Source organism: Budorcas taxicolor, chromosome 3 (genome assembly GCF_023091745.1).
Source record: "Budorcas taxicolor isolate Tak-1 chromosome 3, Takin1.1, whole genome shotgun sequence".
NCBI lineage: Eukaryota > Metazoa > Chordata > Mammalia > Artiodactyla > Bovidae > Budorcas > Budorcas taxicolor.
Window position 1 is genome coordinate 52332943 of NC_068912.1, and position 12913 is coordinate 52345855.

General features: G+C 36.0%; 1 protein-coding gene across 1 annotated transcript in view; it reads left to right on the top strand.

The window, feature by feature from the left end:
• Positions 1-12913, top strand: part of HFM1 (helicase for meiosis 1) — a 114229-nt gene that overhangs the window by 49570 nt on the left and 51746 nt on the right. Inside the window, exons 20-22 of the mRNA XM_052637751.1 lie at positions 3942-4033; positions 5482-5588; positions 5682-5729. Coding sequence (XP_052493711.1) covers positions 3942-4033; positions 5482-5588; positions 5682-5729 — 247 coding nt within the window. The remainder of the gene's footprint in view (positions 1-3941; positions 4034-5481; positions 5589-5681; positions 5730-12913) is intronic.

Genomic DNA, 12913 nt, shown 5'->3' on the forward strand with positions numbered 1-12913 from the left:
CTATATACTTATAGGAAATAAAGGTTTACATAAAAATATAGGAATACTATGTACTCTTGCCTGGAAAATCCCATGGACAGAGGAGCCTGGTAGGCTGCAGTCCATGGGGTCGCTAAGAGTCAGACATGACTGAGTGACTTCCCTTTCACTCTTCACTTTCATGCATTGGAGAAGGAAATGGCAACCCACTCCAGTGTTCTTGCCTGGAGAATCCCAGGGACAGGGGAGCCATGTGGGCTGCCGTCTATGGGGTTGCACAGAGTCGGACACGACTGAAGCGACTTAGCAGCAGGAGCATGTATTTATTTAGGGATAAGAATTTTTATTAACTGGTTTGTAATAGTTTTATTATCAATCAGTTCGTTGTATTTTCTAATTTCCACTATTTCTTCTTTGACCTTTGGATTATTTGGAAATCTAGTTTGTAACTTCTGTACATCTGATGGTTTTCTAATTATTTTTCTTTTCCAGTTTCATTGTTACTGTTCTTAATATGTGATGCAGTTGCTTTGTATCAGATAGTGTTCTCTGTATGATTTCAGTCTTTTGAGATTTGTTGAGAATTGTTTTATGGACCCGTATGTGGTCAGTTTTTATACATATTTTGTGTGTGCTTATTCTTTTGGTTTTAAGTGCCCTCCCAGATAAGTATCATGTTAATTCTGTGATGATTAGTAAAAAATATTTCATGTATTTCATTTTTCTGATTTGGTTGCCTTCAGCAGAGGGATTGGCTCATAATTACTTTGTTGTTGTTGTTCAGTTCCTCAGTCGTGTCCAACTCTTCATGCCTCCATGGACTGCAGCATGCCAAGCTTCCTGGCACCTACCAAACTGGGGAGTTCATCTTTCAATGTCATATCTTTATGTCTTTTCATACTGTTCATGGAGTTCTCAAGGCAAGAATGCTGAAGTGGTTTTGCCATCACAATTACTAAGCCTGCTGTTAATGTGGGTAGATGCTCTTTACATGTTATTTTTAATTAATTCTTTTTTATGACTTCATGATCCGTTGTTTTACTATTATTTTATTTTATCTCTTTGAGTATTGTTTTTGTATTAAATTTTAGACTGTATGTTCCAGTAATTCTGCTTCTTGCTTTTGCCTTTTTAATTTGTAATCATAATACTTAAGTATCTAGGTATTTTTATCTGTATGCTTCTGTTCTTGTCTGGGTTTTTAGCTCTTCTGCCTGCTAGTGTATATGGAAGAAGGGCTCAAAAGACCCAAGTCTTATTTTGTGCAAATTTAAGGATTAACAACCTAGTGAAAATGGACAGTAACTGCAAGAGGCACAGAAAGTCATTCAACTGGGATGCAAATCTTACCTCTATGAAGGAGAGAGAAGGAAGGAAGGAGGAAAAGGAAAGATAAAAGGAAGGAGGATTTTATCCTGCAGTGCAGTCCTAAGACCATTCGGCAAAGTTGATGGGGAATCTTCAATTCAAAGTTGCCCATCCAAGGAGTCCCATTAAGGTCTACCTTAATGTTCCTGCCATGCTCAGTCATTTGTTTGGAGCGTCTCATGAAAAGTGTGATCTTGCTGTGTACATAGTGATAGATTCAGAACACAGTAGCTGGGACCATCCATCAAAGCACTTCTTGCAGTAGGATATATGATAGGTGCATTCTCATCACCTTTAGTTCCCTTCCCACAGTCCAACTGTATGACTTTTACTTTGAAATACCCTATATTTGCTACTATGAAAATACTTATCATTCAAAAACTATATTGATAGCCAGTTGTCTCTTTATTTTCTCTCTTCACTTGCAAATCTTTTAAAATTCTTTCCATTCTGTCTCCCTTGACTCATTTTCTTCATAGTTTCATTTCTAGGTTATTTATATACCTTAGCTAGGTAACTTTCATTCTTACTAATCAGCCAGCAAATATAAGCCTTTTCTCAAAAACTTTCATTTTCTCCAGGAGGGAGATAACCCTATAGTAATTTATAAACATCTAGGATAAGAAGGGGCTTCCCAGGTGACTCTAGTGGTGAAGAACCCGCCTACCAATGCAGGAGACATAAGAGACATGGGTTCGATCCCTAGGTCAGGAAGATCCCCTGGAGGAGGGCATGGCAGCCCACTCCAGTACTCTTTGCCTGGAGAATTCCATGGACAGAGGAGCCTGGTGGGTTGCAGTTCGTAGGGTCACACAGAGTCAGACACGACTGAAGCAACTTAGCACAACACAGCACAGGATAAGAGGAGCATGGCTCAGGTGGTAAAGAACCCGCCTGCAATGCAGGAGACCTGGGTTGGGAAGATCCCCTGGAGAAGGAAATGGCTACCCACTCCAGTATTCTGGCCTGGAGAATTCCATGGACTGTATAGTCCATGGAGTCACAAAGAGTTGGACAAGACTGAGCGACTTTCACTTTCAAATATAATATATACTAGTTCCCTTAGTAGTCATATTGTGTCTCACATACAGCTCCTAGAATCTCACTTTTATGACCCAATGCATTACTCATGTTTTGGCTGAACATGTTCACTAGACTCCTAACTGAGAAAGTAGCTATTTATTTCTGAGTCTAAGTTCTGTCTGCTGTACCTTGTTCTTTATGACTCTAAGTGATGGAATGTCACATTCTTTATTCTTCAGCAAAACCTGCAGCATGTAGGTAAATAATAGACCTTTCGTTGAGAAGCAGTATACCGTTTTCCTCTACTCAACTGTTTTCTGTGTGTTCACAAGACTTGAAATTCTTTGTGCTGTTTTTGACAACTTATAATTGAAGCCAGTTACCTTTTAAATGAATTCCAAAACATCAATTACTTATCCTCACTCTGCCCATCCTCCTACCCTCAGCCAACCTAATGTTTTATTTCCAAAACAATTTAGTTTCAAATTCCAATTTCATTAAAATAATGCTCAAGAATTGTAAGTGGTCCTCTGCTATTTTACAAATCAGAACCAAAATCTAAGCTCCTTTAATAGCATTTCAGGGATCTTTTAGAGTCTCCATATTCTATCACTCACCATGTTTAGATAATAAAAGTAGGCAACATTTATTTAATATTAGGCACCGTGTTAAGTACTATGTATATATTATTGCATTTATTTTTCTTCATGACAAACATATGAGATGCATGCTTCTATCATTCCCCTATTACACTAAGAAACTAGTAACCTGCACATGATTACCTAATAACTACTAAGTGGTAGCTCAAGTACTCCAGTACTCTTGAAAAACCTGGAAAACCCCATGGATGGAGGAGCCTGGTAGGCTGCAGTCCATGGGGTCGCGAAGAGTCGGACACGACTGAGCGACTTCACTTTCACGTTTCACTTTCATGCATTGGAGAAGGAAATGGCAACCCACTGTAGTGTTCTTGCCTGGATAATCCCAGGGACGGGGGAGCCTGGTAGGCTGCTGTCTGTGGGGTCACACAGAGTCGGACACGACTGAAGCAACTTAGCAGCAACAGCAGCTCAAGTATTTCAAGCAGGTCATTTTGACCTGATTTTGTAGTTGTATGTTTATCAAGCTATATATCTTTAGAGTATTCTAAAGATAGTCTTTTTAACTTTACTCTTTTGATAAACAAGTCTTGTTCTTTCCTGAGGTCATAATGGCTATATTTCTTTCTGCTAAGGCCTATAGTTTACTTTAAAATGCTACTCAAAGCCCATTTTCTCTAGAAGGTAATCCCACAGTGACCATTCTCTTAGGCTGAATCTCCTCAGTATGAAGTTGTTATATGTAAACATTATTATTAACTGGATTTTGTCCTCTAGTCTAGCTATTTCACATGTGGCTATCTCCCTAGCTAAACTGTAACTTCCAGAAACTGTTTTCTAGATTTTTTGGTGTCTTCTGTACCTGATGCTATTAAAGGCATAGTAGAGATGCTAAAGAAATGTGTGTTAAACTGATGAAAATGCAAGTTGTATCAGCTGATTTGGAATGTTTATTTTTCCATCTCTCTCCAGAGGCAGGAAGATTGATGGCTTGGTATTATATTACATTTGAGACAGTGAAGAAATTTTGTACAATCAGTGGAAAAGAAACTTTATCAGATCTGGTAAATTAATTTTCACAAGAAAATAAGTATACAATGATATAGTATAAAATAATATTGGGGAAACAACTGATCTGTATATCTCCTGCAATTTAAGAATAAATGAGCCGAAAAGAAAGCATTTCTAGTAGTGCATATATTTTTCCTCCTTATTTGCCTTTAATTGTAAAATATGGAATATTACTCCTTAGAATATATTTCCAATAGCATCTTTGTATTAGGGCTAAGAAAATTTATATACATACCCAAAGAAAGGATAGCAACTACCTTTCAACTTATGTGATAATTCTGATTACCTTGGTAGTGGCTCCCAAGTATAGTATGTTGAGAAAGATTCCAAGATGGTGTGGCATGATATTTTACGAAAGTCTGCCATGAATGAAAGACACATGCCTCTTACTTGCAACTCTTCCCTAAATCCTTTGCATCAGAATAACAATAACAGTAGAAAGAGAATAGTATTGGTGATAGGCCAGAAAAAAAGAACTAATTTTGGAGAAAATGGGAAGTAAAAACAGGCTATCCTAAAATATTGCCAGTGGGGTACCTTTGTAGCTACGGCAGTGAATAGAAGCATGGTCATATTTTTGGCACCTGTGACTATATTGCTCCTTCCTTCCTTAACTGGGAATATGCACATGAAACATGACTTTTATATTTATTCTCAAATTTAAACTATTTTTATTTAAAATATCTAAGTTGATTATTGCAATAAGATTATTATATTGAGACTAAAAATTGTACAAAATTGATGAGTAGAAGGCTTGTATTTTCATGTAAATACTCTTCTAATTTACTTTTTATTGAAGTATAGTTGATTTCAGTGTTGTGTTAAATATTATTTTTAACTGAGAAGAAATTAAGAGTTAACATTAACCCATCTGATTTTGAGTTCTGTAAGTGTAAAAGAGAATTAGAATTAGAAAAGGTGCTAGTTTCATTTTACAGGTGTGAGAACTCAAAGCAGAGTGCTTTGCTCAAAATCATCTGGGAGAATTAGGTAGGTTCTAGAATATAAATTTTTTTATACCAACAGCATTCTTTTTCATTAAAAAATTATCCTCCATAAGTGTAACCATTTGCAAACTATAGAAGTCTGAACAATAATGTAACAGTAGTAGTAGTGGTAGTAATGAAATCTTCATTTACTGAGTGCTTTATCATATGGCACATGCTAGGCTGAATATTTTAAATTTCATCTTGTCAACCTTTACAGTCCTATTGGTATAGTCCTAGTGTGTAGCAGAGTGTCTGGCATATGTAACAGGTATTGTAAACATTTGTCAGTGAATGAATGAATCCTTAAAGAAGCAAAACGTATGAGGCAAAATGTGCTAAATGTGATGTCCCAAAGGAGCATTAAAGATAAATAGGTAAAGAAAAATAAATGAGAGAAAAGAAGTAAAGAATGGACATAACCAAATGAATAAATAAATGCTGAAATTTTATAGGTCACAATGATAGCCAGCTGCAAGGAATTTCTAGATGTACAATTAAGAATAAATGAAAAGAAAGCATTGAATACTTTGAACAAAGATCCAAATCGGATAACTATCAGGTACAGAAATTAAATGTTTTAAATAAGTTTTTAAAAGGTTTCATTCAGCTAAAATAAGTAATAATAATAAAAGTTTGCCTTGTTTATTTCCAGATTTCCAATGGAAGGAAGGATTAAAACAAGAGAAATGAAAGTAAATTGGTAAAGAAAATTAATTGTTAAATGTCTTAAAATACTAATTACTTGTCCATGATTCATGTTTATGAAGGTTTTTTATAAATTTAAAAGTTTGTTTTCCTTAATACAAAGAAAGAACATTTACATAAGAATGAGGAGTCAGAATGCAGATGTAAAATTCTCCAAACTCTCAGTCTTTAATTTAAAAAGATAACTTGTGAATTTTTAAATCAACAAACATTGAGAGTGTGATCTGTTAAGGCATGGTAGACAATAGAAAGAAGATGTGCTTCTCATCTACAAGAATTTTCACGTTGGCTTGAATGAGAACCATGTGTATAAAAATAATGGACAGTATGAAAACACATGTAGTAAATGTCTCTAGAACATTAGTGATGTTCTAGGAAAGACATATTAAAAGAAATAACCTGAGTGAAGGAATGGATATGTGATAATGGGGTGACTGTTCTGCCAGCAATGGGAAGTCTGTACAGAGGAGAGTAACTGGAAGAGTAAACTAAAATTACGTTGTAGTTTGTAATGACTTTACTCAGTTTGCAATCACACAGGCAATGATACTTTTTCTGCTATGCCAAGTGCTTGGTTTTCTGAGTAGTTATGTCTTAGTGTTAAGCAACTTGATTTAAATCATGTGACTTCAAATAAAAATGATTTTTTTCATGGGGTTCAATAAAACCAGTTGGCCAAAGAATTTCCTTTTGTCTCCTTAGCTAAAGGAGATCACTCTTTCTCTAGGATACTTCCTAAAGTCTTATTAAACTTTTATCTCCCAAATACCTGGACATCTCAGAAACAAACTTCTCACTGTTTGTATACTTACTCATCAGGCAGATGTACAGCTTGGAGGGCAGAAGTTAGTGTTCTGTTTCTTAGCCATGTTTCTCTAGAAATTTAAATATCTCTAGAGATCATACAGGAGAAGGCAATGGCAACCCACTCCAGTCCTCTTGCCTGGAAAATCCCAGGGACAGAGGAGCCTGGTGGGCTGCAGTCCATGGGGTCACTAAGAGTCAGACACGACTGAGCGACTTCACTTTCACTTTTCACTTTCATGCATTGGAGAAGGAAATGGCAACCCACTCCAGTGTTCTTGCCTGGAGAATCCCAGGGACGGGGGAGCCTGGTGGGCTGCCGTCTATGGGGTTGCACAGAGTCGGACACGACTGAAGCGACTTAGCAGCAGCAGCAGCAGCAGCAGCAGAGATCATACAGAACTTAGAGATCATGTACCCCAATCCTCTCATTTTACAAATGAAGTAAGTGATGCCTAGGTAAGTTGTGACTTGCTTGAGGTTATGTTGCTATACTGAGGGCAGCTATAGAATTAGAATCTAGGTCTCTTGAGTCTCACAATGGATTTCTCAATATACCCCGTTGCATTGACTACTGAGTCAAATTAAGATAATTTTGCACAAGCATCTTGTTGGGAACACTATATTTGCAATTTTAATGCTTTCACTTACCTTGCCTTAGATTGGATCATGCATTCTTTTGATTAGGACTGTCAGGTTCGTAAAATTCATGACTTTATAATTATTTCTATATGTATCATAGGGCTTCCCAGGTGGCGCACGTGGTAAAGAACCCACCTGCCAATGCAGGAGATGTAAGAGATCAGGTTCGATTCCTGAGGGTCAAGAAGATCTCCTGAAGGAGGAATGGCAGCCCACTCGAGTATTCTTGGCTGGAGAGTCCCATGGACAAAGGAGCCTGGAAGGCTATAGTCCATAGTGTTGCAAAGAGTCAACACAGCTGAAGCAACTTGGCACACTTGCTTACACATGTATCATAAATTAGCTTTCTTTTGTAATTTTCCACTTTATGTCACTACTTGACGTGACTAGGCAGAGTGACTATCTGAGGGGCATTTTCTTAATCTAAAATGTACAGTCTTTTGGTGGGTAATGAAGGCTAATATTTACCACTTTCATGTCTCTCTTATATTCTTATTACTTTGCTGAATTTCAGATCGGTTCTTTTACAGGCAGGTGTAAATCCTCTTAATTTAAAAATTTTATCCTTCAATTTTCTGCCCTTTATCGCTGTTTTTAATTTTTCATAATTCTGAGGTCTGTCTTCTTCAGCATTAGCTCTGTTTTCTTTAGTTGGTATTTTTCAATGAACTTATAGGATGTGTTTCCAAATCAGTGATTTCTTTTCATATTTGTTTCTTCTTATATAATTCTTATAGAAATTACCTATATAATAAGTAATGCATAGATTCATTTTTGAAGATTCAAAATTAAAATTTATAAAGCAAAAAATCAGGTCTCCTTCGACCCCCAGAAGTAACTATTATCAGTAATTTTCTGTGGGCCATTCCAATTTCCTTTCTATTTATTTAGTACATATATATTTAATATGTGCTAATAGACATGTTATATCTGTATATAAAAAGGTCTTACTGTAATTATTGCTCTTGTGATATGAAGGTTCTATATTAGTACCTACACATGTTAACCTCATTTAATACCAATGTGTATTTTAACAGCAATGTATTCTATAGTATGAACATACTGTAATTTTTAGCCATTCCTTTATTGATGAAGAGTTAGATGGCTTATAAATTTTTGCTATTACAAATAAGGCTGAAATGAACTTCCTTATATTTATGTCATATGTTTCAAGAATTTCCAGGTGAAAGGGTATACATAAGATTTAATATTTAATGCAAATTGCATTCAAAAAGCTTCTCTTATTTACAGTTGTCATCCACAGTGTAAAAAGAATGACTTCCATACATCCTCCCAATAATTGTTTTGTATCTTTGAAGTTTTGTTAATCTAATGAGTGAAAAATTATATTAAAAATTTTTCAAATCTATATTCCTGTCTTTCTGCCTTGCTGTCCCACACAACTGCTATTTCAAGGTCACCTTATTGTTCATAGTGACTGCTAGAGATTCAGCCATTATTACACTTGAATATCCTTTTTCTTTTCAATAGGTTTCTTGGAAGTCTCAGATAACACTTTCACAAGTACATGGCTACAGCCAAGTGCAAAGGAGACAGAGAAATGTCATGTTGTTACTGTGCCTTTATTAATATTAGGATTCTGCTATTAAGATGGAAATAGAAAATGAGTGTTACATAGATAAAGCAGTCTGCCACATATCCTAAGATCATAGGACTTTTCCTATCATCTCTTCTAATACTTCAAAATCATTTGATTTTTATCTAAAGGCTTCTCATAGGTTTGGAGTTAACTTTTATATGTGATATAAATAAGAATTTAATTATATTTCATCCCTGAAAGATAGTCAGGAGTGTTTAATAAATATGTTGTCTTTCTCTCTTTGCCGATTGATTTGGAATGCCATCTTCACATAAACTATATTCCTAAGGGTGTGATTCTGGACACTTACTGTTAGTCTGTTTATTTTGTTGCTATGACAATACCACATTGCTTTACTTACTACCATTTTATTGCATGTTTTGTTATCTGGTAAGGCAAGTCCCTGGAGAAGGCAGTGGCACCCCACTCCAGTACTCTTGCCTAGGAAATCCCATGGATGGTGGGCTGCAGTCCATGGGGTCGCTAGGAGTCAGATACGACTGAGCGACTTCACTTTCACTTTTCACTTTCATGCATTGGAGAAGGAAATGGCAACCCACTCCAGTGTTCTTGCCTGGAGAATCCCAGGGACGGGGGAGCCTGGTGGGCTGCCGTCTATGGGGTTGCACAGGGTTGAACACGACTGAGGTGACTTAGCAGTAGCAGCAGCAGCAAGGCAAATCCCTTCTTAATGTTCTTTAAAAAACATTTTGAATATTCCTGCAGTTTTCCTCCTTATGAACTTTAGAATCAGTTTGTCAAGATCTAGGAAAAGGCCTTTCAAAATTGGTTTTATAGATTAGTTTGTGGAAGAATTCGTCTTTCTCAGTACTGAAATCTAAAAGTATGATATCTCTAGCCATCTACTCAGATCTTTCTGTCTTTCTGTGATATTTTATAACTCATCATTTAGGTTTTCTATTTCTTCTTTAATTTTTTTTAATTGGAGGCTCATTACTTTACAATATTGTTGTGATTTTTGCCATACATTGACATGAATCGGCCATGGGTGTGCATGTGTTCCCCATCCTGAACCTCCCAGCCACCTCCCTCCCCATCTCATCCCTCAGGGTCATCGCAGTGCACCAGCCCTGAGCACCCTGTCTCATGCATCGAACCTGGACTGTCAATCTCTTTCACATATGATAATATACATGTTTCAGTGCCATTCTCTCAAATCATCCCACCCTCACCTTCTCCCACAGAATCCAAAAGTCTGTTCCTTACATCTGTGTCTCTTTTGCTGTCTTGCATGTAGGGTCATTGTTACCATCTTTCTAAATTCCATATATGTGCTTTAATATACTCTATTGGTGTTTTTCTTTCTGACTTACTTCACTCTGTATAATAGGCTCCGGTTTCATCCACCTCATTAGAACTAGGTTTTATATTTCTTGATAGGTTTATTTCTTGGTATTTTATAGAGTTTAACATTGTGAGTCCTTTACATTCCTTTTTATAGTCAGTCAAGAACAATTTTGATTGTTTTACCTGGTTCTCACTGAAGTCCCTTAATAATATGAGTTGTCCTTTAAATGGTTTGCTGGGATTACCTAGAGAGACAACCATATTATCTATAAATAGTGATGGTTTTATCTCTTGATTTCTAATAGTTTATAACTTTTTCTTTTCTTGTTGTAGATAGAACTTTTAATATGTGTTCTCTAGTTTCAGAGAGAGCAAATATCTTTGTCTCATTACTGTTTTATTTGTCAAGTTTCTAGTGTTTCACCACCAGAGAATTTCTCATAGTTTTTGGGTTTGATTCTGGAATCCATCAACCTCTCTCTCACTTATTTGTAAAAATATTCTTGAGTTCAAAGAAGAGAGCCAGCTACCCATTATAGCTCACCATTGTCACTGAATCTAAAAGTTGGATTTCTCAGCAATTTATTTCATATCTTTTGTTCTTTTACTAATTTTTTTGAATAAATTATTGTTAATTTATATGTTCCTAAGCTGTTCATTTCACCCAGCTTGTCAGTTTTTATGACATAAAGTATTTTGTACTCTAATAAGGTAAAATTTCCTCTAAATATATGTCTTTTCTAATTTCCAATATTATTTGTATCATCTCCTTTTTCTTAATCAGATTTGCTAGCGATTTCTAAAGTTTGATCTTTTAAAGCCATTTATTTTTGACTTATTGATAATATTTAATATTCTATTAATTTTACACTTTTTATCTTTACTATACTTTTCTATTTCATTAATTTCTCATTTTGTCTTTATTTTTTCCCATCTACTTCTTTTTGTAATCTTTTCAATTGTATTTTTCTCCATTTATTTTGGTTTTTTAAATTTTTCTATAAAATATTTCAGACAAATTTTCCAGCCAGTACCACTTTGAGTGGTAACTCTAATGCTGTTCTATAGGTTTTCTAAATCTATTGCTGTTCTTTCTAAATAGTTTATAATTTCTTTAGTTTTTAGTTTTGGTTTCCTCTTTAAGAATTATTTTACATTGTTTAAAATTTTTAAAGTAGTAATTTTTTAAAATAGTCATTCTTTTGTTGTTAATTTCTAATTTTTGTTGTTGTTCAGTCGCTCAGTCATGTCCGACTCTGCAACCCCATGACTGCAGCATGCCAGACTTCCCTGTCCTTCACTATCTCCCAGAGTTTGCTTAAATTCATGTCCGTTGAGTCAGTGATGCCATCCAGCCATCTCATCCACTGTCACCCCCTTCTCCTCCTGCCCTCCATCTTTCCCAGCATCAGAGTCTTTTCAAATGAGTGAGCTCTTCACATCACGTGGCCAAAGTATTGGAGCTTCAGCTTCAGCATCAGTCCTTCCAGTGAGTATTAAGGGTTGATTTCCTTTAAGATTGACTGGTTTGATCTCCTTGCTGTCCAGGATACTCTCAATAGTCTTCTCCAGCACCACAGTTCAAAAGCATAAATTCTTTAGTGCTCTGCCTTCTTTATGGTCCAGCTCTCACAACTGTACCTGACTACTGGAAAGACCATAACTTTGCGTATATGGATCTTTGTCGGCAAAGTGATATCTTTGCTTTTTAACACACTGTCTAGGTTTGTCATAGCTTTCCTGCCAGTGCTTTACAATTTTTAGAAGTTTCACACACATGATTTCATATAATTCCATAATAACTCTATATTCCTCCTACCCTTATATTGCCCTGTCCCCATCTCTCTCCCCACTGGTAATCACTAGTTTGTTCTCTGGATGTGTGAATCTGTTTCTTTTTCTTTGCTTTATTCACTAGTTTGTTGTATTTTTTAGATAAGACATAAAAGTGATATCATATAATAATTGTCTTTCTCTGTCTGAATTATTTGACTTAGCATGTTGTGCTGTGCTTAGTCACTCAGTCATGTCCAACTCTTTGTAACTCCATGGACTATAGCCTGCCAGGCTCCTCTGTCCATGGGGATTCTTCAGGCAAGTATACTAGAGTGGGTTGGCATGCCCTCCTCCAGTCATTTAGCATAATGACTCCAAATCCATCCGTTTCTGCAAATGACAAAATTTCATTCTTTTTTTTTTGTGGCTGAGTAGTAGTTCATTGTATATTTATGTACCACAATCTTTATCCATCCATCTGTTGATGAACACTTAGGTTGCTTCTGTTTGGTGATTGTAAATAATGCTACTGTGAACGTTGGAGTGTATAATCATTTCTAAATAGATGTAGCAAAATAATTTTCAGAAGCATATATGCAATATATGGCTACAATATATTGTAGCCAAAAAAAGTAATTAGTCTGTTGTGTTGTTGTTTAGTCCTGTCTGACTCTTTTGAACTCCATGAGATTTCCGAGGCAGGAATACTGGAGTGGGTTACCATTTCCTTCTCCAGAGGATCTTCCTGACCCAGGGATCAAATCCATGTCTCCTGCATTGGCAGACAAGTCCTTTATCACTGAATCACCAGGGAAGCCCCAATTAGTCTATAGTTTCAGCAATATACATCCATTCTGAGATGTGAGTTAGTTGCTTCTTTCTATTTTCATATATTGTTTACTAAAAGCAAGCCATGAAATATAACTATTCTACCCTTTCTCTTTCTATACCAGTTTTTGATCTTATAAGAGATCCCCCCAGAAAATATGAGTCTAATAATTTTAGTTAGACTCTTAGGGGGATTTGCATATCAAGGCCTGGTTAGATAA